Source organism: Bombina bombina, chromosome 7, assembly GCF_027579735.1.
Source record: "Bombina bombina isolate aBomBom1 chromosome 7, aBomBom1.pri, whole genome shotgun sequence".
Classification (NCBI taxonomy): Eukaryota; Metazoa; Chordata; class Amphibia; order Anura; family Bombinatoridae; genus Bombina; species Bombina bombina.
The window spans coordinates 245,789,755-245,817,049 of record NC_069505.1 but is presented as its reverse complement, the minus strand read 5'-3'; the positions used below and the strand labels follow the sequence as shown (position 1 = coordinate 245,817,049).

The 27,295-nt window shown below is 42.1% G+C and overlaps 1 protein-coding gene across 1 annotated transcript in view; it reads right to left on the bottom strand.

Annotated features, from left to right (window-relative positions):
* Positions 1–346: 346 nt before the first annotated feature.
* The window catches only part of KBTBD8 (kelch repeat and BTB domain containing 8), a 65,977-nt gene continuing 39,028 nt past the window's right edge, over positions 347–27,295 (bottom strand). The window contains exon 4 of the mRNA XM_053720690.1: positions 347–1,346. Within this exon, the coding sequence (XP_053576665.1) occupies positions 886–1,346 (461 nt within the window). The 3' untranslated portion in view covers positions 347–885. The remainder of the gene's footprint in view (positions 1,347–27,295) is intronic.

Genomic DNA, 27,295 nt, shown 5'->3' with positions numbered 1-27,295 from the left:
AAATTGAATTTCTAGATTGCAATATATGGGAAGTTCTGTGCTATGGGTTGCATTGAATTGCAATAAAATTGACCAATCAAGGAAAAGTGTACATATTACTTATTGGGACACAGGATCTAGTGTATCATAGCAGTACAGTCATCCAAAAACTGGAAGGACACAGGCCCAAAGATATTGCCTCACATTTTACCCGTATTAGAGAGAAAAAAAAAAAATATAAAACACAAGAATAACGAAGCAGTACAATTTGACATACTTTTGCTGAATCTTAAAAGCACTAAAAACGTGTAATCTTTTAGATACATGTTAGATTTGTATCAACCCAGAAGTATTAAGGAGTAGACTGTTGGATATCAAATCTAACAAAATATTGCACCTAATTTATTACTTTCTTTCAGCCAATGAGCCCAGATGAAAATCCACAAAATACAGTAAGTTCCGTACAAAATGAACAAAGGCAAGAACAGAACAGATAGGGCTAATAGCACTGCACCTTTACAAATAAAACACAAATCTGTTAATGCTAGATTTGTCCACTCTAGTGCATAGACATCTCAGATCCTCCAGAACAATAATTTAAAGATTTGCTACCTTTAAAAAAAAAAAAAAAAATACACAAAAACATCCAATATAAAGAATGACATGATTACAAATATACTATGAAAAATGCTGATAATTGCACTTTGTAAACTTAGATTTCACTGAAGTCCAGTGATGAGGACATTAAAGTAACCATATCCCTTCACCAACCCTCATACTGCAACCTTTAAAAGCACCCAACCACCCAAACAAACAAAAAAAACAATATGAAATACTGACAAAAATGTAAAGTTGGAGTGAATTTTCCCCCTTTTTTTCATATAAGCTTCATAAGGCTGCTCCACGCTACAAAACTTTCTGAAGGCATTGGGGATACAGTTTAGCAACAGCACATTCAAAATGACGACCAAGATCCCAAAGCCTTTCTGGAGTTTCATAAACTTTCTTCCAACTGTCAGTAACCTCATCATATTGATAGAGAGAGTTCTTCCTACTGGTTCGGAAAACCAACTCTTCAACACTGACTTGGGTAGCTCGAACAAATAAATGTAGTTTGTTTTTTAAGACCAAGAGTTTTATGTATGGGTTAGAAGACTGTTCACATGGAAGATCTTTCTTTCTAGTCCAACGATTTTGTTCAACATCATAGGCTTCTACGGTAAGCACCCTCTGATTTCCGCATATCCCACCTACGTAGTAGATGGAGTCATTGTGCACGGCAGCCATGCCTTGGACACGAGGAACTGTCATTGGAGTTAGGTAACACCAGCAGTCTTTTTGAGGATCGTAGCAAAGAAAAACGTCTCCTAAATTTCAAGTGGAAAAAAAATAAAATGTAATTTTCTTTATACCAGAAGCATTAAAAAGTTACAAATAAATAAGCAGACATTTGTATACACAGAATAGTAATTGTCCAAGTCTTGGCACAGGTGAAGTAATCAGCTGATCAGTAACCATGGTTACTAACCTGCTCTCACCCATCAGCTAATTATTTCACCTGTGCACTGGTTCCACTATAATGAAAACCTGGCCTGTTTGGGGTACTTTAGGTTGAGAAACACTGCTATACATCATCCATTTTTAACACTTCTGTTTAGCAAAAAAATTATATATATATATATATATATATATATATATAAAAAAGCAGCACTATAATGCATTTGGATTGGTTGTGATTTGTGCATATAAATCCTAGTAACTACCAATGAATGAAAACAACATATCTATAGATTAATAAATTACCAACTAACCCATTCCTGAGGGACTCATTTGCCTGCAATGGAACAAAGTTCTGATGTAAACAAATGAGTAAAAATTCAAATGTGATTGCGTGATTTCAATGATGAGATCGGTTTGGGGGGGGGGGGCCTGACACTAGCCACGTCCCCAGCCCACAATCACAGATAGGAAGCGGCTATTGTTTCAGGACAGCCAAATGGCTAGGACGTTCCATGCCATCCTAACAGCGCTAAAGCCCAGCACAGCAGGAAGGGGTTAAATCATATTTCTAATGTCCGCCTTTATGTTACATTATAAAATAGGGGCTGGAAAAAAAAAATTCTACAAAAGGAGTGAATGCAGATAGGAACATTAAAACACAAAGCAAGAGCCAATATTAAGCTCCAGATTAGTAGAATTTTAATTTGTTAAAGGAAAGTTGTCAATTGTCGACAAATAACTAACAGACCATTGGAAATGTGGAATATATACGGATTGTCATTTGGGGAAATATTATTTTGCAAAATCACAGCAAGTTATTGGATATTTTCTGTTAAAAGTAAAATCCGAATTAAAAGGGACATGAAACCCAACATTTTTCTTTCATAATTGAGATGGAAAATAAAATTTAGAAAAAACAGAATTTATGTTTACCTGATAAATTTCTTTCTCCTACGGTGTGTCCGGTCCACGGCTTCATCCTTACTTGTGGGATATTCTCTTCCCCTACAGGAAATGGCAAAGAGAGCACACAGCAAAAGCTGTCCATATAACCCCCCCTCTGGCTCCGCCACCCAGTCATTCGACCGACGGTTAGGAGAAAAAGGAGAAACTATAGGGTGCCGTGGTGACTGTAGTGTACAGAAATAAAATTTTTAAACCTGACTAAAAGCCAGGGCGGGCCGTGGACCGGACACACCGTAGGAGAAAGAAATTTATCAGGTAAACATAAATTCTGTTTTCTCCTACATTGGTGTGTCCGGTCCACGGCTTCATCCTTACTTGTGGGAACCAATACCAAAGCTTTAGGACACGAATGAAGGGAGGGAACAAGTCAGGTAACCTAAACGGAAGGCACCACAGCGTGCAAAACATTTCTCCCAAAAACAGCCTCCAAAGAAGCATAAGTATCGAATTTGAAAATTTGGCAAAAGTATGCAGAGAAGACCAAGTCGCTGCCTTACAGATCTGATCAACAGAAGCCTCGTTCTTGAAGGCCCATGTGGAAGCCACAGGTCTAGTAGAGTGAGCTGTAATTCGTTCAGGAGGCTGCCGTCCGGCAGTCTCATAAGCCAATCGGATTATGCTTTTCAGCCAAAAGGAAAGAGAGATAGCAGTAGCTTTCTGCCCTCTCCTCTTACCAGAATAAACGACAAACAAGGATGATGTCTGTCTGAAATCCTTTGTTGCTTCTAAATAGAATTTTAAAGCACGGACCACATCACGGCTGCCAGACGTTTGTGTAACAAAACAGACAGAGCAGATATCTGTCCTTTTAGAGAACTAGCTGACAAACCTTTATCCAAACCCTGTTGGAGAAAGGAAAGTATCCCATGAATTTTAATTTTACTCCAGGAGAATCCCTTGGATTCGCACCAACAGATATATTTTTGCCATATCTTATGGTAAATTTTCCTAGTCACAGGTTTTCTGGCTTGAACCAGAGTATCTATAACTGAATCTGAAAACTCACGCTTAGATAGAATCAAGCGTTCAATTTCCAAGCAGTCAGTTGCAGAGAGACTAGATTTGGATGTTCGAATGGACCTTGTACTAGAAGATCCTGTCTCAAAGGTAGCTTCCATGGTGGAGCCGATGACATAATCACCAGATCTGCATACCAAGTCCTGCGTGGCCATGCAGGAGCTATTAGAATCACCGAGGCCTTCTCCTGTTTGATCCTGGCTACAAGCCTGGGAAGGAGAGGGAACGGTGGAAACACATAAGCTAGATTGAACGACCAAGGCGCCACCAATGCATCCACTAGCGTCGCCTTGGGATCCCTGGATCTGGACCCGTAGCGAGGAACCTTGGAGTTCTGACGAGACGCCATCAGATCCATATCTGGAATGCTCCATAGTTGAGTTAACTGGGCAAAGACCTCCGGGTGGAGTTCCCACTCCCCCGGATGGAAAGTCTGACGACTCAAATAATCCGCCTCCCAGTTGTCTACTCCTGGGATGTGAATTGCAGATAGATGGCAGGAGTGATCCTCCGCCCATTTGATAATCTTGGATACCTCTCTCATCGCCAAGGAACTCTTTGTTCCCCCCTGATGATTGATGTACGCTACAGTCATGTTGTCCGACTGAAATCTTATGAATCTGGCCTTCGCTAGTTGAGGCCAAGCCAGGAGCGCATTGAATATCGCTCTCAGTTAAAATGTTTATCAGGAGAAGAGACTCTTCCCGAGACCATAGACCCTGAGCTTTCAGGGAGCCCTTGCTTTGGAAAGAGACTGGCGTCGGTCGTGACAATGACCCACTCTGGTCTGCGGAAACTCATTCCCTGAGACAGGTGATCCTGAGTCAACCACCAGCGGAGTGAGTCTCTGGTTACCTGGTCTACTTGAATCTGGGGAGATAAGTCTGCATAATCCCCATTCCACTGTTTGAGCATGCACAGTTGCAATGGTCTTAGATGAATTCGAGCAAAAGGAACCACGTCCATTGCTGCAACCATTAAACCTATTACCTCCATGCACTGAGCTATGGAAGGCTGAGGAATAGATTGAAGAACTTGACAAGCGTTTAGAAGCTTTAACTTTCTGACCTCCGTCAGAAAAATCTTCATTTCTACAGAATCTATTATTGTTCCCAGAAAAGGAACCCTTGTGGACGGGGACAGGGAACTCTTTTCTACGTTCACTTTCCCCCCGTGAGACCTGAGAAAGGCTAAAATAATGTCTGTATGAGCCCTTGCTTTGGAAAGGGACGACGCTTGGATTAGAATGTCGTCTAGGTAAGGTGCTACAGCAATGCCCCTCGGCCTTAGAACCGCTAGAAGGGACCCTAGCACCTTTGTGAAAATTCTGGGAGCAGTGGCTAAACCGAACGGAAGAGCCACGAACTGGTAATGTTTGTCCAGAAAGGCGAACCTCAGGAACTGATGATGATCTTTGTCGATAGGAATATGCAGGTACGCATCCTTTAAGTCCACGGTAGTCATATATTGACCCTCCTGGATTGTTGGTAAAATCATCCGAATGGTTTCCATTTTGAATGATGGAACTCTGAGGAATTTGTTTAGAATTTTTAATCCAGAATTGGCCTGAAAGTTCCCTCTTTTTTGGGAACTACAAACAGGTTTGAGTAAAAACCCAGACCTTGTTCCGCTGTTGGAACTGGGTGTATCACTCCCATCTTTAATAGGTCTCCTATGCAATGTAAGAATGTCTGTCTCTTTATCTGGTCTGAAGATAAGCGAGACATGTGGAACCTTCCCCTTGGAGGAAGTTCCTTGAACTCTAGAAGATACCCCTGAGAGACTATTTCTAGTGCCCAGGGATCCGGAACATCTCTTGCCCAAGCCTGAGCAAAGAGAGAAAGTATGCCCCCTACTAGATCCGGTCCCGGATCGGGGGCTACCCCTTCATGCTGTCTTGGTAGCAGCAGCAGGCTTCTTGGCCTGTTTACCCTTGTTCCAGCCTTGCAATGGTTTCCATGCTGGTTTAGGCTGGGAAGCGTTACCCTCTTGTCTAGAGGCTGCAGAGTTAGGAGCCGAAAGGAACGAAAATTAGATTTGTTCTTAGCCTTGAAAGGCCTATCCTGTGGGAGGGCATGGCCCTTTCCCCCAGTTATGTCTGAAATAATCTCCTTCAATTCTGGCCCGAAAAGGGTCTTACCTTTGAAAGGAATATTAAGCAATTTTGTTTTGGACGACACATCCGCCGACCAAGATTTTAGCCAAAGCACCCTGCGTGCCACTATTGCAAAACCTGAATTTTTCGCCAATTGAAAAGCGGCATCCAAAATAAAGGAATTAGCCAACTTTAGTGCGTGAATTCTGTCCATGACTTCATCATACGGAGTCTAGTTTTGGAGCGAATTTTCTAGTTCCTCGAACCAAAAAGACGCCGCCGTGGTGACAGGAATAATGCACGAAATTGGTTGAAGAAGGAAACCTTGCTGAACAAATATCTTTTTAAGCAATCCTTCCAATTTTTATCCATAGGATCTTTGAAAGAGCAACTGTCCTCAATAGGAATAGTTGTGCGCTTGGCTAACGTTGAAACTGCCCCCTCTACCTTAGGGACCGTTTGCCATGCGTCCCTTCTGGGGTCGACAATGGGGAACATTTTCTTAAATATAGGAGGTGGAACAAAAGGGACACCTGGCTTCTCCCACTCCTTAGTCACTATGTCCGCCACCCTCTTGGGTATCGGAAAAGCATCATCGTGCACTGGGACCTCTAAGAATTTGTCCATTTTGCACAACTTCTCTGGAATCACCAAATAATCACAATCATCAAGAGTAGCTAGCACCTCCTTAAGCAGGGCACAGAGATGTTCTAGCTTAAATTTAAATGCCACGATATCAGGTTCTGCCTGCTGAGAAATTTTTCCTGAATCAGAAATTTCTCCCTCAGACAGACCCTCCCTCACTGCCAACTCAGATTGATGTGAGGGTATAACAGATAAATTATCGTCAGCGCCAACTTGCTCATCCTCTGTATTTAAAACTGAGCAATCACGCTTTCTGGGAAATGCTGGCAGTTTGGATAAAAGATTTGCTATAGAATTATACATTACTGCTGTTAATTGCTGCATAGTAACAAGCATTGGCGCGCTAGATGTACTAGGTATCGACTGCGCGGGCAAAACTGGTGTTGACACAGAAGGAGAGGATGATGAGCTATCCCCACTACCTTCATTTGAAGAATCATCTTGGGCAACTTTATTAAATGTGACAGTACTGTCCTTACCTTGTTTGGACGCCATGGCACAATTTGCACATACATTTAAAGGGGGAACCACCTTGGCTTCCATACACACAGAACATATGCTATCTGAAGGTACAGACATGTTAGACAGATTTAGGCAGGCTATTAATGCAATAAAAACGATTTTAAACAAAACCGTTACTGTCTCTTTAAATAATAAAAAGAGCACACTTTATTTCTGAAAGTTCGAAAAACTATGAAGGAAATATCCGATCTTTATAAAATTTACACCCCAGTGTCTTAATGCTTTGAAAGTATTGCACACCAAATTTCAAGTCTCTAAACCCTTAAATGACCAAACCGGAGCGAATAGTTAAATTTACCGGTTTAAACACACTACAGTCCCTGCCACAGACTTTGCTGCGGCTTTTACCTTCCTTAGGGGTTATTCACCACAGAAATAAGCCTTCCTGAGTCCGTTTCTCAGCCACAGGACCCTCTCACATGAAGCTGCATGCACTGCCTTTAGAAGTAACTGCGCAACTGAGGCGCGAAAATGAGGCCTCCTCCCTCTGCATACCAGAGTGAAGGGGCCTTTCTGACTAGATTAGGCGTCTAAACAACCGCCAGGCATAATTAAACGTTCCCAAAAGTGTTTCAAAGTTCACAAAACACTCCAAATGTCATATAAATATGATGTAAACAAATCGATTTAGCCCACAATAGTGTCAACCAGCATAGAGCCCAATTTATAAGCCTTAATTCTGTTACTGAGTCTAAGAAAATGGCTTACCGATCCCATAAGGGAAAACTGACAGTCTTCTAGCATTACTATGTCTTGTTAGAAAAGAGGCTGGTCATACCTGGAGCAGATAAGTCTGCAAACTGTTCCCCCCAACTGAAGTTCTCTGGTTTCAACAGTCCTGCGTGGGAACAGCAATGGATTTTAGTTACTGGTGCTAAAATCATACTCCTCTTTTAACAGAACTCTTCATCACTTTCTGTTGTAGAGTAAATAGTACAAACAGGCACTATTTTAAAATAACAAACTCTTGATAGAAGAAATAAAACTACAACTAACACCACATACTCTTTACCATCCCCGTGGAGATGCTACTAGTTCAGAGCGGCAAAGAGAATGACTGGGGGGGCGGAGCCAGAGGGGGGGCTATATGGACAGCTTTTGCTGTGTGCTCTCTTTGCCATTTCCTGTAGGGGAAGAGAATATCCCACAAGTAAGGATGAAGCCGTGGACCGGACACACCAATGTAGGAGAAAGTTTTAAATTTTCATCTATTACCAATTTTGCTTTGTTCTCTTGTTAATCTTTGTTTAAGAGATATCTAGAGCGGAAGCATGCAGATCAGGAGCACTACATGACAGGAAATAGTGCTGCCATCCCATGCACACTCCTGAGCTTACCTTGCTGCTTTTCAACAAAGGATAACAAGTAAACCAAGAAAAATTTGATAATAGAAGTAAATTGGAAAGTTGAATCACAAAATAAAACTTTCAGGTTTTATGTCCCTTTAATGATTCAGATATAGAGTATGCAAGTTTAAAGGACTCTTTAATTCTATTATAAAATTGACCTTGTTCTCTTGGCTATCCATTGTTGAAAATCACACCTAGGTAGGCTAAAAAACTAAATGTATGCTTACCTGATACATTTATTTAATTCTTGACATGGTGAGTCCACAGATCATCATCAATTACTGTTGGGAATCTCACTCCTGGCCAGCAGGAGGAGACAAAGAGCACCATAGCAAAGCTGTTAAAGGGACATTAAACCCAAAAAATGTATTTAATGATTCAGACAGAGAATACCATTTTAAACAACATTCCAATTTACTTCTATTATCTAATTTGTTTCACTCTTTAGATATCCTTTGTTAAATAAATAGCAATGCACATGGGGGAGCCAATCACATGAGGCAAATATGTGCAAACACCAATATGCTGTTTTCAGGAAGGAATATCAAAAGAATGAAGCAAATTAGATAACAGAAGCAAATTAGATAACAGAAGTAAATTAGAAAGTTGTTTAAAATGGTATTCTCTATCTGAATCATAAAAGAAAAAAATTGGGTTTAATTTCCCTTTAAGTATCACTTCCCCTCCCACAAACCCCCAGTCATTCGACCAAAGGAAAAGGAGAGAAAGAAAGCAACACAAGGTGCAGAGGTGCCTGAGGTTTATATAACAAAAAACGGTCTGAAAAATACAGGGCGGGCCGTGGACTCACCGTGTCAAGAAAGAAAGAAATTTATCAGGTAAGCATACATTTTGTTTTCTAATGACACGGTGAGTCCACGGATCATCATCAATTACTGTTGGGAATCAATACCCAAGCTAGAGGACACAGATAAGGGAGGGACAAGACAGGGAACCTAAACAGAAGGCAACACTGCTTGAAGAACCTCTCTCCCAAATGGAGCCTCAGCCGAGGAAAAAGTATCAAATTTATAAAATTTTGAAAAAGTGTGAAGAGAGGACCAAGTTGCGGCCTTGCAAATCTGTTCCACAGAAGCTTAATTCTTTAACGCCCAGGAAGAAGAAACAGCCTTCGTGGAATGAGCCGTGATTCTCTCAGGAGACGAATTATACTCTTCAGCCAGAAAGAAAGAAGTAGCCATAGCTTTCTGACCCTTGCGTTTCCCAGAGAAAAAGTAAATTTATGCTTACTTGATAAATTACTTTCTTTTACGATATGACGAGTCCACGGATTTCATCCTTACTTGTGGGATATTAACCTCCTGCTAACAGGAAGTGGTAAAGAGCACCACAGCAGAGCTGTATATATAGCCCCTTCCTTCCGCTCCACCCTCAGTCATTCGGCCAAAGGTATAGGAAGAGAAAAGGAAAGGCTAAAAGGTGCAGAGGTGACTGAAGTTTACAAAAAATATATCAAAAACGGTCTTAAAAAAAAAACAGGGTGGGCTGTGGACTCATATCGTAAAAGAAATTAATTTATCAGGTAAGCATAAATTTACTTTTCTTTTACAAAGATATGACGAGTCCATGGATTTCATCCTTACTTGTGGGAAACCAATACCAAAACAATAGGACACGGATGAAAGGGAGGGACATGACAGGAACCTAAACGGAAGGCATTACTGCTGGAAGAACCTTGTTACAGAAGCATTAGTTATTTTGTTGTGAAGAGCTTATTTCCCAGCAGCAATGCCTGAACCAGCAAGCCAGCGCCTAAGAAGGGCTCCAAGAAAACCGTAACAAGTATCATTTCATAAAGAGTTAACTCTTTTATTTCAGCTTTTAGAAACTATTGTCTAAGTACACGTTTGCTGGCCTCAGCTCTAAGTTTAGTGATAACAAATCCCATTGTCTAATCACCTCTGGAGCCAGACTGCTAATTGATAAGATGAACTTGTAAACTTGTTATCTTAAGTACTGTAATCCTATTGTGGCCTGTCAAAGGACAGTGCTCTCTATCTAAATGTGTGATGGGGGATTTTGTGCTTCCCCCCCTCTCCCCCTGGGAGTGCCCTGTGTGCATGTAACCTTAATAAAAAGCAGGCTGGGCATCCCAGTCCTGAGTTCTTGTTTGACCCTCAATCGCAGCGTTGACTCGTTTTTGTGGGCAGAAGGGTATCCTAGCTGTACTGCAGCTAAGGGAGATTATTCTATATTTGCGAGACTCATATAGAATACTATGGAAAGCAGCTTCTCCCCTCTTTAGCAATAGGAATCCAGGCTACTAAGCGGTCCATCTCTCAGCGAGACTAAGGGTAACCGTAACAAACCTTTCTCCCAAAAATAGCCTCAGAAGAAGCAAAAGTATCACATTTGTAAAATTTCGAAAAAGTGTGAAGGGACGACCAAGTCGCAGCCTTACAAATCTGTTCAACAGATGCATCGTTTTTAAAAGCCTATGTGGAAGCCACAGCCCTAGTAGAATGAGCCGTAATTCTTTCAGGAGGCTGCTGTCCAGCAGTCTCATATGCCAGGCGGATGATACTTCTCAGCCAAAAAGAAAGAGGTAGCCGTAGCTTTCCGACCCCTACGCTTTCCAGAATAAACAATAAATAATGAAGATGATTGACGGAAATCCTTAGTTGCCTGTAAGTAAAACTTTAAGGCACGGACCACATCCAAATTATGCAACATACGCTCCTTCTTAGAAGGATTAGGACACAAGGAAGGAACAACAATTTCCTGATTAATATTCTTATTTAAAACAACCTTAGGAAGGAATCCAGGTTTGTTACGTAACACCACCTTATCAGAATGAAAAATGAGATAAGGGGAATCACACTGTAGCGCTGAAAGCTCAGAAACTCTTCGAGCACAAGAAATAGCAACTAAAAACAGAACTTTCCAAGATAACACTTTTATATCCATGGAATGCATGGGTTCAAACGGAACCCCTTGAAGAACTCGAAGAACTAAATTCAAACTCCAGGGAGGAGTAATGGGTCTAAATACAGGCTTAATTCTAGATAGAGCCTGACAAAAACATAATTTATGTAAGAACTTACCTGATAAATTCATTTCTTTCATATTAGCAAGAGTCCATGAGCTAGTGACGTATGGGATATACATTCCTACCAGGAGGGGCAAAGTTTCCCAAACCTCAAAATGCCTATAAATACACCCCTCACCACACCCACAATTCAGTTTAACGAATAGCCAAGAAGTGGGGTGATAAGAAAAAAGTGCGAAAGCATATAAAATAAGGAATTGGAATAATTGTGCTTTATACAAAAAAAATCATAACCACCACAAAAAAGGGCGGGCCTCATGGACTCTTGCTAATATGAAAGAAATGAATTTATCAGGTAAGTTCTTACATAAATTATGTTTTCTTTCATGTAATTAGCAAGAGTCCATGAGCTAGTGACGTATGGGATAATGATTACCCAAGATGTGGATCTTTCCACACAAGAGTCACTAGAGAGGGAGGGATAAAATAAAGACAGCCAATTCCTGCTGAAAATAATCCACACCCAAAATAAGTTTAATGAAAAACATAAACAGAAGATTCAAACTGAAACCGCTGCCTGAAGTACTTTTCTACCAAAAACTGCTTCAGAGGAAGAAAATACATCAAAATGGTAGAATTTAGTAAAAGTATGCAAAGAGAACCAAGTTGCTGCTTTGCAAATCTGATCAATCGAAGCTTCATTCCTAAACGCCCAGGAAGTAGAAACTGACCTAGTAGAATGAGCTGTAATCCTTTGAGGCGGAGTTTTACCCGACTCAACATAGGCATGATGAATTAAAGATTTCAACCAAGATGCCAAAGAAATGGCAGAAGCTTTCTGGCCTTTTCTAGAACCGGAAAAGATAACAAATAGACTAGAAGTCTTTCGGAAAGACTTAGTAGCTTCAACATAATATTTCAAAGCTCTAACAACATCCAAAGAATGCAACGATTTCTCCTTAGAATTCTTAGGATTAGGACATAATGAAGGAACCACAATTTCTCTACTAATGTTGTTGGAATTCACAACTTTAGGTAAAAATTCAAAAGAAGTTCGCAACACCGCCTTATCCTGATGAAAAATCAGAAAAGGAGACTCACAAGAAAGAGCAGATAATTCAGAGACTCTTCTGGCAGAAGAGATCGCCAAAAGGAACAAAACTTTCCAAGAAAGTAATTTAATGTCCAATGAATGCATAGGTTCAAACGGAGGAGCTTGAAGAGCCCCCAGAACCAAATTCAAACTCCAAGGAGGAGAAATTGACTTAATGACAGGTTTTATACGAACCAAAGCTTGTACAAAACAATGAATATCAGGAAGATTAGCAATCTTTCTGTGAAAAAGAACAGAAAGAGCAGAGATTTGTCCTTTCAAAGAACTTGCGGATAAACCTTTATCTAAACCATCCTGAAGAAACTGTAAAATTCTCGGAATTCTAAAAGAATGCCAAGAAAAATGATGAGAAAGACACCAAGAAATATAAGTCTTCCAGACTCTATAATATATCTCTCTAGATACAGATTTACGAGCCTGTAACATAGTATTAATCACAGAGTCAGAGAAACCTCTTTGACCAAGAATCAAGCGTTCAATCTCCATACCTTTAAATTTAAGGATTTGAGATCCTGATGGAAAAAAGGACCTTGCGACAGAAGGTCTGGTCTTAGCGGAAGAGTCCACGGATGGCAAGAGGCCATCCGGACAAGATCCGCATACCAAAACCTGTGAGGCCATGCCGGAGCTACCAACAGAACAAACGAGCATTCCTTCAGAATCTTGGAGATTACTCTTGGAAGAAGAACTAGAGGCGGAAAGATATAGGCAGGATGATACTTCCAAGGAAGTGATAATGCATCCACTGCTTCCGCCTGAGGATCCCGGGATCTGGACAGATACCTGGGAAGTTTCTTGTTTAGATGAGACGCCATCAGATCTATTTCTGGAAGCTCCCACATTTGAACAATCTGAAGAAATACCTCTGGGTGAAGAGACCATTCGCCCGGATGCAACGTTTGGCGACTGAGATAATCCGCTTCCCAATTGTCTATACCTGGGATATGAACCGCAGAGATTAGACAGGAGCTGGATTCCGCCCAAACCAAAATTCGAGATACTTCTTTCATAGCCAGAGGACTGTGAGTCCCTCCTTGATGATTGATGTATGCCACAGTTGTGACATTGTCTGAAAACAAATGAACGATTCTCTCTTCAGAAGAGGCCAAAACTGAAGAGCTCTGAAAATTGCACGGAGTTCCAAAATATTGATCGGTAATCTCACCTCCTGAGATTCCCAAACTCCTTGTGCCGTCAGAGATCCCCACACAGCTCCCCAACCTGTGAGACTTGCATCTGTTGAAATTACAGTCCAGGTCGGAAGCACAAAAGAAGCCCCCTGAATTAAACGATGGTGATCTGTCCACCACGTTAGAGAGTGTCGTACAATCGGTTTTAAAGATATTAATTGAGATATCTTTGTGTAATCCTTGCACCATTGATTCAGCATACAGAGCTGAATAGGTCGCATGTGAAAACGAGCAAAGGGGATCGCGTCCGATGAAGCAGTCATAAGACCTAGAATTTCCATGCATAAGGCTACCGAAGGGAATGATTGTGACTGAAGGTTTCGACAAGCTGAGATCAATTTTAGACGTCTCTTGTCTGTCAAACACAGAGTCATGGACACTGAATCTATCTGGAAACCCAGAAAGGTTACCCTTGTCTGAGGAGTCAATGAACTTTTTGGTGAATTGATCCTCCAACCATGATCTTGAAGAAACAACACAAGTCGATTCGTATGAGATTCTGCTAAATGTAAAGACTGAGCAAGTACCAAGATATCGTCAAAATAAGGAAATACCACAATACCCTGTTCTCTGATTACAGACAGAAGGGCACCGAGAACCTTTGTAAAAATTCTTGGAGCTGTAGCTAGGCCAAACGGCAGAGCCACAAACTGGTAATGCTTGTTCAGAAAAGAGAATCTCAGGAACTGATAATGATCTGGATGAATCGGAATATGCAGATATGCATCCTGTAAATCTATTGTGGACATATAATGCCCTTGCTGAACAAAAGGCAAGATAGTCCTTACAGTTACCATTTTGAACATTGGTATCCTTACATAACGATTCAATATTTTTAGATCCAGAACTGGTCTGAAGGAATTCTCCTTCTTTGGTACAATGAAGAGATTTGAATAAAACCCCATCCCCTGTTCCAGAACTGGAACTGGCATAATTACTCCAGCCAACTCTAGATCTGAAACACAATTCAGAAATGCTTGAGCTTTCACTAGATTTACTGGGACACGGGAAAGAAAAAATCTCTTTGCAGGAGGTCTCATCTTGAAACCAATTCTGTACCCTTCTGAAACAATGTTCTGAATCCAAAGATTGTGAACAGAATTGATCCAAATTTCTTTGAAAAAACGTAACCTGCCCCCTACCAGCTGAGCTGGAATGAGGGCCGCACCTTCATGTGGACTTAGAAGCTGGCTTTGCCTTTCTAGAAGGCTTGGATTTATTCCAGACTGGAGATGGTTTCCAAACTTAAACTGCTCCTGAGGATGAAGGATCAGGCTTTTGTTCTTTGTTGAAACGAAAGGAACGAAAACGATTATTAGCCCTGTTCTTACCCTTAGATTTTTTTATCCTGTGGTAAAAAAGTTCCTTTCCCACCAGTAACAGTTGAGATAATAGAATCCAACTGAGAACCAAATAATTTGTTACCCTGGAAAGAAATGGAAAGTAGAGTTGATTTAGAAGCCATATCAGCATTCCAAGTTTTAAGCCATAAAGCTCTTCTAGCTAAAATAGCTAGAGACATAAACCTGACATCAACTCTGATAATATCAAAAATGGCATCACAGATAAAATTATTAGCATGTTGAAGAAGAATAATAATATTATGAGAATCATGATCTGTTACTTGTTGCGCTAAAGTTTCCAACCAAAAAGTTGAAGCTGCAGCAACATCAGCCAATGATATAGCAGGTCTAAGAAGATTACCTGATAAGCTTTTCTTAGAAAGGATTCAATTTTCCTATCTAAAGGATCCTTAAACGAAGTACCATCTAACGTAGGAATAGTAGTCCGTTTAGCAAGGGTAGAAATAGCCCCATCAACTCTAGGGATTTTGTCCCAAAATTCTAATCTGTCAGACGGCACAGGATATAATTGCTTAAAACGTTTAGAAGGAGTAAATGAATTACCCAATTTATCCCATTCTCTGGAAATTACTTCAGAAATAGCATTAGGAACAGGAAAAACTTCTGGAATAACCACAGGAGATTTAAAGACCTTATCTAAACATTTAGAATTAGTATCAAGAGGACCAGAATCCTCAATTTCTAAAGCAATTAGTACTTCTTTAAGTAAAGAACGAATAAATTCCATTTTAAATAAATATGAAGATTTATCAGCATCAATCTCTGAGACAGAATCCTCTGAACCAGAAGAGTCATCAGAATCAGAATGATGATGTTCATTTAAAAATTAATCTGTATAAAGAGAAGTTTTAAAAGATTTTTTATGTTTACTAGAAGGAGGAATAACAGACATGGCCTTCTTGATGGATTCAGAAACAAAATCTCTTATGTTATCAGGAACATTCTGAACCTTAGATGTTGATGGAACTGCAACAGGTAAAGGTACATTACTAAAGGAAATATTATCTGCATTAACAAGTTTGTCATGACAATTAATACAAACAACAGCTGGAGGAATAGCTACCAAAAGTTTACAGCAGATACACTTAGCTTTGGTAGTTCCAGCACTAGGCAGCGATTTTCCTGAAGTATCTTCTGACTCGGATGCAACGTGAGACATCTTGCAATATGTAAGAGAATAAACAACATATAAAGCAAAATAGATCAAATTCCTTAAATGACAGTTTCAGGAATGGGAAAAAAATGCCAATGAACAAGCTTCTAGCAACCAGAAGCAAAGAAAAAATGAACTTAAATAATGTGGAGACAAAAGCGACGCCCATATTTTTTGGCGCCAAATAAGACGCCCACATTATTTGGCGCCTAAATGCTTTTTGGCACAAAATATGACGCCACATCCGGAACGCCGACATTTTTGGAACGTCAAAAATGACGCAACTTCCGGCGACACGTATGACGCCGGAAACAGAAAAGATTTTTTGCGCCAAAAAAGTCCGCGCCAAGAATGACGCAATAAAATGAAGCATTTTCAGCCCCCACGAGCCTAACAGCCCACAGGGAAAAAGTCAAATTTTTCAAGGTAAGAAAAAATAATTGATTCAAGTGCATTATCCCAAATATGAAACTGATTGTCTGAAAATAAGGAATGTTGAACATCCTGAGACAAGGCAAATAAATGTTTGAATACATATATTTAGAACTTTATAAACAAAGTGCCCAACCATAGCTTAGAGTGTCACAGAAAATAAGATTTACTTACCCCAGGACACTCATCTACATGTTTGTAGAAAGCCAAACCAGTACTGAAACGAAAATCAGCAGAGGTAATGGTATATATATAAGAGTATATCGTCGATCTGAAAAGGGAGGTAAGAGATGAATCTCTACGACCGATAACAGAGAACCTATGAAATAGACCCCGTAGAAGGAGATCACTGCATTCAAAATAGGCAATACTCTCCTCACATCTCTCTGACATTCACTGCACGCTGAGAGGAAAACCGGGCTCCAACTTGCTGCGGAGCGCATATCAACGTAGAATCTAGCACAAACTTACTTCACCACCTCCATAGGAGGCAAAGTTTGTAAAAACTGATATGTGGGTGTGGTGAGGGGTGTATTTATAGGCATTTTGAGGTTTGGGAAACTTTGCCCCTCCTGGTAGGAATGTATATCCCATACGTCACTAGCTCATGGACTCTTGCTAATTACATGAAAGAAAAGACTGAACATCTGGCATATTTGCCAAATGTTTGTGAAACAAAATTGACAAAGCTGAAATTTGTCCCTTTAAGGAACTCGCCGATAACCCTTTCTCCAATCCTTCTTGGAGAAAAAACAGAAACATAGGAATCCTAACTTTACTCCATGAGTAACCCTTGGATTCACACCAATAAATATATTTACGCCATATCTTATGATAGATGTTTCTAGTGACAGGTTTTCTAGCCTGTATCAAAGTATTGATGACCGAATCAGAGAATCCTCGCTTCGATAAAATCAAGCGTTCAATCTCCACACAGTCAGCTGCAGAGAAATTAGATTTGGATGTTGGAAAGGACCTTGAATGAGAAGGTCCTGTCTCAATGGAAGTTTCCACGGTGGCAGAGAGGACATGTCCACTAGATCCGCATACTAAGTCCTGCGTGGCCACGCAGGCTCTATCAGAATCACTGAAGCTCTCTCCTGTTTGATTCGAGCAATCACGCGTGGGAGGAGAGGAAACGGTGGAAACACATAAGCTAGGCTGAACAACCAAGCCACTGCCAAGGCATCTATCAGTTCGGCCTGAGGATCCCTTGACCGGGATCCGTATCCTGGAAGCTTGGCATTCTGTCGAGATGCCATCAAATCCAATTCCAGTCTGCCCCATCTGAGAATCGATGAGGCAAATACCTCCGGGTGAAGTTCCCACTCCCCCGGATGAAAAGTCTGTCGACTTAGAAAATCCGCTTCCCAGTTCTCTACTCCTGGGATGTAGATCGCTGACAGATGACAAGAGTGGGCCTCCGCCCAACGGATTATCTTGGATACTTCTATCATCGCTAAGGAACTCCTTGATGATTGATAGATGCCACAGTCGTGATGTTGTCCGACTGGAATCTGATGAATTTGGCCAAAGCCAACTGAGGCCACGCCTGAAGAGCATTGAATATTGCTCTCAGTTCCAGAATATTGATTGGAAGTAGAGACTCCACTTGAGTCCAAACACCCTGAGCCTTCAGGGAGTTCCAAACTGCACCCCAGGCCAGAAGGCTGGCATCCGTTGTCACTATTACCCACGAGGGTCAGCGGAAACAAGTCCCTTGGGACAGATGATCCGGCGACAACCACCAAAGAAGAGTTTCTGGTCTCTTGATCCATATTTATCTGAGGAGATAAATCCGCATAATCTCCATTCCACTGTCTGAGCATGCACAGTTGCAGTGGTCTGAGATGAAAGTGAGCAAATGGAACGATGTCCATTGCCGCTACCATTAACCCAATTACCTCCATACACTGAGCCACTGATGGCCTCGGCAAGTATTTAGAATCTTTGAATTTCTAACCTCGGTCAAAAATATTTTCATGGCTACCAAGTCTATCAGAGTTCCCAAGAAAGGAACCCTTGTCTATGGGACAAGTGAACTCTTCTCTATGTTCACCTTCCAGCCGTTAGTTCTCAGAAAAGACAACACTGTGTCCGTGTGAGATTTTGTCAGATGATAGGTTGACGCCTGGATCAGAATATCGTCCAGATAAGGCACCACCGCTATGCATCGCAGTCTGAGAACCACCAAAAGAGACCCTAGAACCTTTGTGAAGATTCTGGGTGCTGTGGCCAACCCGAAGGGAAGAGCCACGAACTGATGTTTGTCCAAGAAGGCAAACCTTAGAAACTGATGATCCTTGTGGATAGGAATATGAAGGTAAGCATCCTTCAAGTCCACGGTGGTCATATTTTTTTTTTTTTGAAACAGCTTTATTGTAAGAAAGAAAATAAGGTTACAAAGGGTTGGAGACGCAGCTCCTGATCGCCAATTACAACAACAGCTGTTATTTTTAAGGATAAAGTCAAAATGCGAGGTGCCTACCGGCACAAAATGGCAGGCCCTCCCAGAATGTCCATTTGAAGTGTTCTGCGATATCAGATATCGGTTAAAGAGTCTGTGATAGAGTCCTGTTGTAGGATCGCAAGGAACTGGGAGGTAACTGCGCAAGGGGTATTTTGCCCTGATTATCCTTTTTTAGAAATTAAAAATTAAATACAATACAATTTACATGAACAGTTGTTGAACACCCCCGCTCCGCCCGCGCACAGAATAAAAGTGTTTTTGGATCCCTTTGCTAGCATATTATGCAGAAGTGATGCATAGAAAATATCCTGTTTTTTGGGGGACTATCTGGGATCCTTGTGTTTGTTTTGGATGTAGGTGGCCCAAAGTTGGGAGAATTCCGCATAGGAGTCCATTTTGTCATTTTTGAGAAAGTAGTATTCCTCAAGTTCTAGTATTTCCGTAACCTTTGCGAACCACATGCTCATAGAAGGGGCTTCCCTACTCCTCCAGTTCTTAGCTATCAATACTTTGACCCCATTGGTCATAATATTAAGTAGGTGTAAGTAAGGTTTATATTTAAGTGTGGTAGGGGGCTTGTGTAATAACCATATCAGGGGGTCAATCGGGAATTGAGTTGTTAATATGGTCTCCATTTCAGAGATAACATTCCTCCAAAAGTTCTGAATGCAGTTACACCACCACCACCACATGTGGGCGGTATCACTATTAACATGGCCGCAGCGCCAACATTTGTTGCTGTGGGTAGGGAAAAGACGATGTAGCTTCCTCGGGGTTAGGTACCATCTATGCAAGAGTTTAAAATTAACTTCTTGTATTAAGGCTGAGATAGAGGATTTTTTTGTGCCCTGGAACATTAGTCTACTCGTGTGGGGTAATATAATGACTCCTAGGTCCCTCTCCCAACTTTCAAGGTAAGGGGGAATATGGCCTGGAGGGGTGTGAGTCAAGATCTTATATATAATAGAAAGTGTGTGTCGTATGGGGGGTTCTTGGATGCAAAGGGATTCGAAAGAGGTCAGGGGTCTGGTCATATTCCTATATCCCTGTGCGTAGGTGAACCAGTCTGCAAAACATTCAAGGCCTTTTGTTATCAAGTCGTTTCGTGAAAGAAGGGTTTCGTTGCTAGTTAGGTCGTGTATTGTGAGGTCTCCGTTTGTGGCTTCTGTGGTGGTTTGTGTGGTGTATGGTCTAGTAGTGAATTCTCCATTTTCTATCAGAGAGGTCAGGGGCGAAGGAATTGACGAGATGAAGTGAGTTGTATTGATCGTGTGTTCCCAGACCTGAAAGGTTTCCTGGATTATTGGGTTGGATGTACTGATGGATTTGAATAAGTGAGGGCTGCTCCAGCACAGCCTTCCTAAGTGAGGTTTATCCATCGTTAGATGTTCTAGTGTGACCCACCTTTTGTGGATGTAGTGGATATTCCAGTCTACTATACGTTGTAAAAAGATCGCCTGGCGGTAGGCGGCGAGGTCGGGGACCCCCAGCCCCCCTTGTGTTTTGGAGATCAGCATAGTTTGTCTACTAATTCTGGGCGGTCTGCGACGCCAGATGAAGTCGCTGAATGCTCTCTGAAGGGAAGGGAGATATGTCTTAGGGAGTGGAATCGGTAGTGTCTGGAGGAGGTATAAAATACGTGGGAATATGTTCATTTTAATGGTTTCGATGCGTCCTAACCACGTTAATTTTTTAGAACCCCATGAGGAGAGATCTCGTATTATGTTGTGCTTGATGGGGATGTAATTGAGGTGAAATAAATCGTCGTGCAAAGAGGTCAGGTGGATTCCCAAGTACTTCAGGGAATGAGTGCACCAGGTGAAAGGGGAAACCTCCCGTGTGGCTTCCAGAGAAGAGCCCTTCATGTTGACATTTAAGATTTCTGATTTGGACATATTAATAACGAAGTTAGATAGGTGTTTAAAGGTAGCAAATTCACTAAGAAGGTGGGGTATCGAATGTTCAGGGTTGGTGAGAGTGAGGAGCATGTCATCGGCGAATAATGACACAACGTATTTGTGGTTTTTTTATGTTGATGCCTGTTATCTGATGGTTCTGCCTAATCTTAATTGCTAATGCTTCTATGACGCAGGCAAATAAGAGGGGGGATAAGGGGCAGCCTTGGCGTGTGCCGTTGTTGATATGGAATGGGGGGGATAGTGTCCCATTAACTAACAATCTGGCTGTAGGACGGGAATATAAGGAAAAGATCCTCGTGAGGATCATTGTGCCTAGTCCCATATGGGCCAATGTGGCCCGCATGAAGTCCCAGGCAACACGGTCAAAGGCCTTCTCTGCGTTGGTGGATAATATCACAGAGGGAATATTTTTAGTTCTAGCATAGTGAATCAAATTTAAGGCCCTGACCGTGTTGTCTTTCGCCTCCCTTCCAGGCACGAACCCGACCTGGTCCAAATGGATCAGGTCCGGGAGGACATCGTTCATTCTGTGTGCCAATATGCGAGCATATATTTTAACATCAGTGTTCAGTAACGATATTGGCCGGAAGCTACTGGGGAGGTCTTGGGGTTTATTTGGTTTGGGGATTAAAATTATGTGGGCTTCCAGTGCGGAAGGGGGGAATGATTTGCTTTCGTCTATGGATTGAAAGTATTTCAACATGTGGGGAGTAAGAATGTCTTGGAAGGTTGAGTAGTATTTGTTGCTGAAGCCATCTGGGCCCGGCGCTTTTCCATTGGGCAGATGCTTCAAGGCTAGTTTGAGTTCGGACAGGGAAATGGGGTTTTCTAGTTTTTCCTTCTGTAGGTCGTTTATTTGTGGTATATGTAGTTTGTTAAGGTATCCTTCTATTAATTGTGCCCTGGTAGAAATTTGGGATGGGTTTCCCGAGTCAGTGGGAAGTATGTTGTATAATTTCTGGAAGAAGAATTTGAAGGCTTTAGAGATGTTAGAAGTGGAGAACTGGGGGTTACCTCTGTTATCCTTAATCTGCATGATGTATTTTTGGTGTGTTTTTTGTTTGAGGTATCTCGCTAACAGTCTGCCTGACTTATTTCTACCTTCGTAGTTTTTTTGTTGAGTGAGTAAAGCTTGTCTCTTATGTGTCTTGTCGAGGTGGGAAGCTAGAGTCTGAGTGCCGTGATTTCGTCTAGCAGGTTTCTATCGGTAGGGGATTTCTTGTGACGGCCTTCCAAGTGAAGTATTTGTGATATCAGGGAGGTTGTGTATTCTCTCTTGGTTTTATTCAGGTGTGCCTTAAGGGCTATCAAGTCCCCCCTAATGACGCTCTTATGTGCCTCCCAGAGAGTGTGGACGTGAGTCTCAGGTAGAGAGTTATATGCGAAGTACTCTGTGAGAGATTCTGTCAGTTTGGAGGTCACCCCCGGTTCTGTCAGTAAGTGCTCATCGAGTCTCCAAAGGAAGTCTCTTATGGGTTTAGAAGGCCATGTCATTGAGCATACTATGGAGGCATGGTCAGACCATGTGATTGGGGATATTGTGGCTGAATTAAATAGAGATAGGCCCCCAACATCCGCAAACACAGTCAATTCTGGTGTAAACTCCATGTGGATATGAGTAATAAGTATAATCTTTAGTCTGCGGGTGCAAGGTTCGCCATACGTCTTGTGCCACAATTTTCTCTAAATGTGATTTAACTTTGGAGATCCTCGATAGTGGTGTGGAGGAGTGAAGTGTTGAGCAGTCTAACTTAGGGTTGAGTGCAGTGTTCAGGTCTCTGCATATTATGAGTGTGCCCTTCTGGTGATCTAAGACTAGGTTTTTGATTTTTTTCATGAAGGAATGTTGTGCGGTGTTGGGGGCATATATTGAGATCAGTGTGATAGGTCTCCCATATAGCAGGCCAGTTAGAAGAAGGTATCTGCCCTCTCCATCTCTAATCGTTTGTATTGACGTGAAGGGTACATTTTTCCTAAGTAAGATTCCCACCCCATTTTTTTGTTATTACAATGTGATGCCCAGAAGCATCTACCAAAGGTGCGTGTGAAGGTGGAGGGTTCTTTCCCTTTGCAGAAATGGGTTTCCTGTAGGAACACAAGGTCTGCCCCAAGTCTGTGGAAGTCTTTGGAGGATATCGACCTCTTAGAAGGTATGTTCAGGCCTTTTGCATTGATGTTTATGTCATTGCTAGCATGGGATCTTGTTTTTAGATTAGCCATTATCTATGTTTTGGGATGGATTTCTATTTGTTGCTTTAGGGAAATGAGTGTCTGTGCGCAGGGCGGACCGGGAGGATCCAAGCACGGCCTAATCAACTGGCCATGCAGTTTTGATGTAACTTTAAACAATACATACAAATTCTGGAAACAAAAAACATTTAACAAAAGAACAAGAGTTATTGAAAGAACCAACAATAACATGTGTTGGAAAATAAGGGGTGTCACATCCCAACTGACACTTGACTCTTCAAAAAGAATTTTAGGAAATTGTGGGCAAACTATAAGAGAAGGTCCAATTCAAAGGGAAGGTGAGAGTTAATATCTCAGGGCCTATGGGCCGGGCTGCCTATATATAGCGGTCCGTATATAAGGGTAGGTATATGATCACGCCTTGGATGGCAAGGAGCGAGGAAAGGGGGCGGACCGCAGAGACTCTCAGGTTACATTAGTGTAATATTAGCGGTTCTGGTTACGGGCCCGGGAGGACCGGGACATAAAGGTGGAAGATAAATTTTCCTCTGGCTATAAGACTAGGGGGGGGGGGGGGCGCCAGGGATTCATATCGAATCTAGCCAATGCTTAGTTTTGATGGCTGGCGTGGGAAGAGTTAGTAACTTATGTCGTAGGGGAAGGGAAGAAGTGCGTTTAAAACAAATTCTTTTACAGTAACTGTTAAACATTACCCAATGTCCACCCTCCAACAAGTATCTCTTACATTACAGTAGCCCCACAATTCAATGCACAAGAAGATGTCATAACAGTTGCAATTCACATACCATGGAAATGTTTTATAGGTAGTAGGCAGGTAGCTAGGAGGGCAAGGCATGGGAGGGGAGGGGGTGGAAAAAGAAAAGGGGAAGGAGTGAAACTAAGTCCCTTTTATGAGCAAAAAACAATTACAAAACAAGTGAGCATCATTTCAAGCCAGTCCAGCATCTGTCCCAGGTCCCAACCCCCCACCAGAGCATACAACTGTGCCATATTATACGTATGTCCTGAGAGAAAAGTTCAGTGTCTTCTGTGCCTGCATTTCTGCGTAGTAGGCAGGCGCCCACGAGCGCGGTTGATGAAGGGGGCCTAGGATGGTAGTGGGTCCAATTTTTTCTTTTTGTTAGCTTGGGACCACTGTGGTCTTTGCGGTTTGGGGTCTGCTTGGCTGCTTATGGAGGGTGAATCTGAATCTTTAGGGTTTGGTTGAGGGAAGTGAATGTTAAGACCTTTTGAAAAAGCTTCCAAATCCTCGGTATCTTTGTAGACGTGTGTTTTGCCATCATGCTGGACTATGAGGCTGAATGGGAACCCCCATCTATATTTCACTCGCCTTTCTTGTAGGACTTGGGTAATAAAGCGTATTCTTCTTCTTTCGATTGTTGCCGGGCTAATATCCTGGAATATTTGAATACTATAAGTCTGGAATTTAATCTCCTTTTGTAGGCGTACTTGTCTCCAAATCTCCTTTTCTAGATAAATGTGCAAATTTAACAATAATGTCCCTGGGAGGGTTAGGTCGTTTCGGAACTGGTCTCAGCACTCTGTGTGCGCGTTCCATTGATGTTTCAGTAAGTTTAAGGGCAGGGGCAATGTATTCGAATAATTGTAGCAGGTAGGAGGCAAGGCAGTCATGGGTTGCTTCTTCCTCTTATCCTCAAATTGCTTCTGCAACCTCTGTTGTCGAGGTCCTCTACTTTAAGTTGGAGTGCTTGCAACGTGAGGTCCTGTCTAATCATTTGGTGGTTAGCATTGGACATCATGGTATTTAAGGTGTCTTGACCCTCTTCCAAGCATTCTATTCTAGCCCCAAGTTCACCAATGTTGTTTTTTAAGGAAGACATCTCCGTTTTAATGAAAGATTTTAGATCTGCAAGGTCAGATTTTGAGGGGAGCTGTGAGATGGTCTGCTGTATCAAATTGAGCTGCTGTGACTGTGAAGCAGGGTCCTGATCTTGTATTATGGGTGTATCAGCCAACTGGAGTTCCTTGGCAGTATCAGGTATCTTATTTTCTTGTTTATGGAAGAATGAGGACATAGTAGCAGTGGCAGAGATGGAGGACTTTTTGTCTGCTTTCAGCTTCTGCTTAGACGCCATTAGTGTAGTGGGTTATCCCTTTACTTTCAGTATAAGTGGCATGTACTGGTAAATTGGCTAACAGGTGATGAAATGTCTGTGCAGGGCAATTGCAGGGCAATTTGGGACCTTCCGCTTCCACTGACCTGGCCTGTGTTTATATGTGGCAATGGGATGGTGTACAGGCCTGAAGGATCTTTCCCCCTGATTTGCCGTGACTCGCCTTGTGGGCCCAAGTCCTATAGCAGCAACTACACTGGTGTGGCGTTGGAGACCTTATGGGAGTTGGTACCTGCGTTTAGATGGGTCTGATGAGGTCGTTCACAGCCGGGCGTCTGTGCGCAAGCAGCCGCTAGTCGGTAAGGAAAGACGCCACGTGGGTATCGTGATGGCGTGCGGCTGCTCGCGGGAGTCCGCCCAAACGTTCTGCCCCAGGCCTATGTCCGTTGATCCGGTCACCTCGTTGCGACAGATCCGCTCAGACAGGTAAGTCGCGGGGTCTTGCGTTGTACCTAGGGGCCTGAGATCACCAGTCGGGTGTTCGCCAGAGTGGGCCTGTGGTGCGGAAATGCTTCTCTTCTCCTTTAGGCATGTCTAGGATGCGGTAACAGCTCAGACCATACGCCCCTCGGTTAGAAATAAAACATTTGGTAATTAAACCCTCAACTGCCCTTTAGGTCTCCATATTAGAGCCAGTGGGAATATGTAACGGAGCTGTATCAAAAAGTGCGGCCATGTTCCTACACGGCCGCGCTCCGCCCCCCCACGGTGGTCATATATTGACTCTCCTGGATCATTGGTAAAATTGTTCGTATCGTCTCCATCTTGAATGATGGAACTCTTAGAAATTTGTTTTTAGACACTTGAGGTCTAAGATGGGTCTGAACGTTCCCTCTTTTTTGGGAACCACAAATAGGTTTGAGTAAAACCCCTGTCCCAATTTTGGACAAATTACTCCCATAGTAAAAAGGTCTTTTACACAGCGTAAGAACGCCTCTCTTTTTATCTGGTTTGCAGATAACTTTGAAAGATGGAATCTCCCTCTTGGGAGAAAGTCCTTGAATTCCAATTGATAACCGTGGGTCACTATTTATAGTGCCCATGGGTCCTGAACATCTCTTGCCCAAAGCCTGGACAAAGAAAGAGAGTCTGCCCCCTACTAGATCCGATCCCGGATCAGGGGCCGCCCCTTCATGCTGTCTTAGGAGCAGCAGCGGGCTTTTTGGATTGTTTACCCTTATTCCAGTTCTGATTGGGTCTCCAGACTGACTTAGAATGGGTAAAATTCCCTTCCTGCTTTGTAAAAGAAGAAGAAGAAGAAGCGGGGGGTCCTCCTTTAAAGTTCCGAAAGGAACGAAAATTATTCTGTTTACCCCTCATTTTAACCGACTTATCCTGAGGTAAGGCATTTCCTTTACCTCCTGTAATGTCAGAAATGATTTCCTTCAATTCTGGCCCGAAAAGGATCTTACCTTTAAAGGGAATAGCTAAAAGCTTATGTTTTGATGACACATCAGCAGACCAAGATTTGAGCCACAATGCTCTACGTGCTAAAATAGCAAAACCTGCATTCTTTGCCGCTAATTTAGCAATTTGAAAAGCGGCATCAGTAATAAAAGAATTAGCTAGCTTGAGAGCCTTAATTCTATCTAAGATGTCATCTAACGGAGTCTCAACCTTAAGAGACTCTTCTAGAGCCTCAAACCAAAAAGCTGCTGCAGTAGTTACTGGAACAATGCAAGCCGTAGGTTGTAAAAGAAACCCCTGATTAACAAATAATTTCTTTAGTAGACCCTCTAATTTCTTATCCATAGGGTCTTTGAACGCACAACTATCCACAATGGGTATAGTAGTACACTTAGCTAGGGTAGATATGGCTCCCTCTACCTTAGGGACCGTTTGCCATGAACCGGAAAAACATCAGTGTAAGTAGGTACTTCCAGATATTTATCAATTTTACACAATTTCTCTGGAGGAATCACAATAGGGTCACAATCATCCAGAGTCGCTAAAACCTCCTTAAGCAACAGGCAGAGGTGTTCAAGCTTAAATTTAAATGACATAGCATCCGAATCTGTCTGAGGTAAAACATTCCCTGAATCTGAAATTTCACCCTCAGACAGTAATTCCCTGACCCCCAACTCAGAGCACTGTGAGGGTACATCGGAAATAGCTAATAAAGCATCAGAGGATTCAGTACTTACATTAATACCTGACCTACTGCGTTTACCCTGCAACACTGGTCATTTAGACAATACCTCTGTAAGGGTAGTTGACATAACTG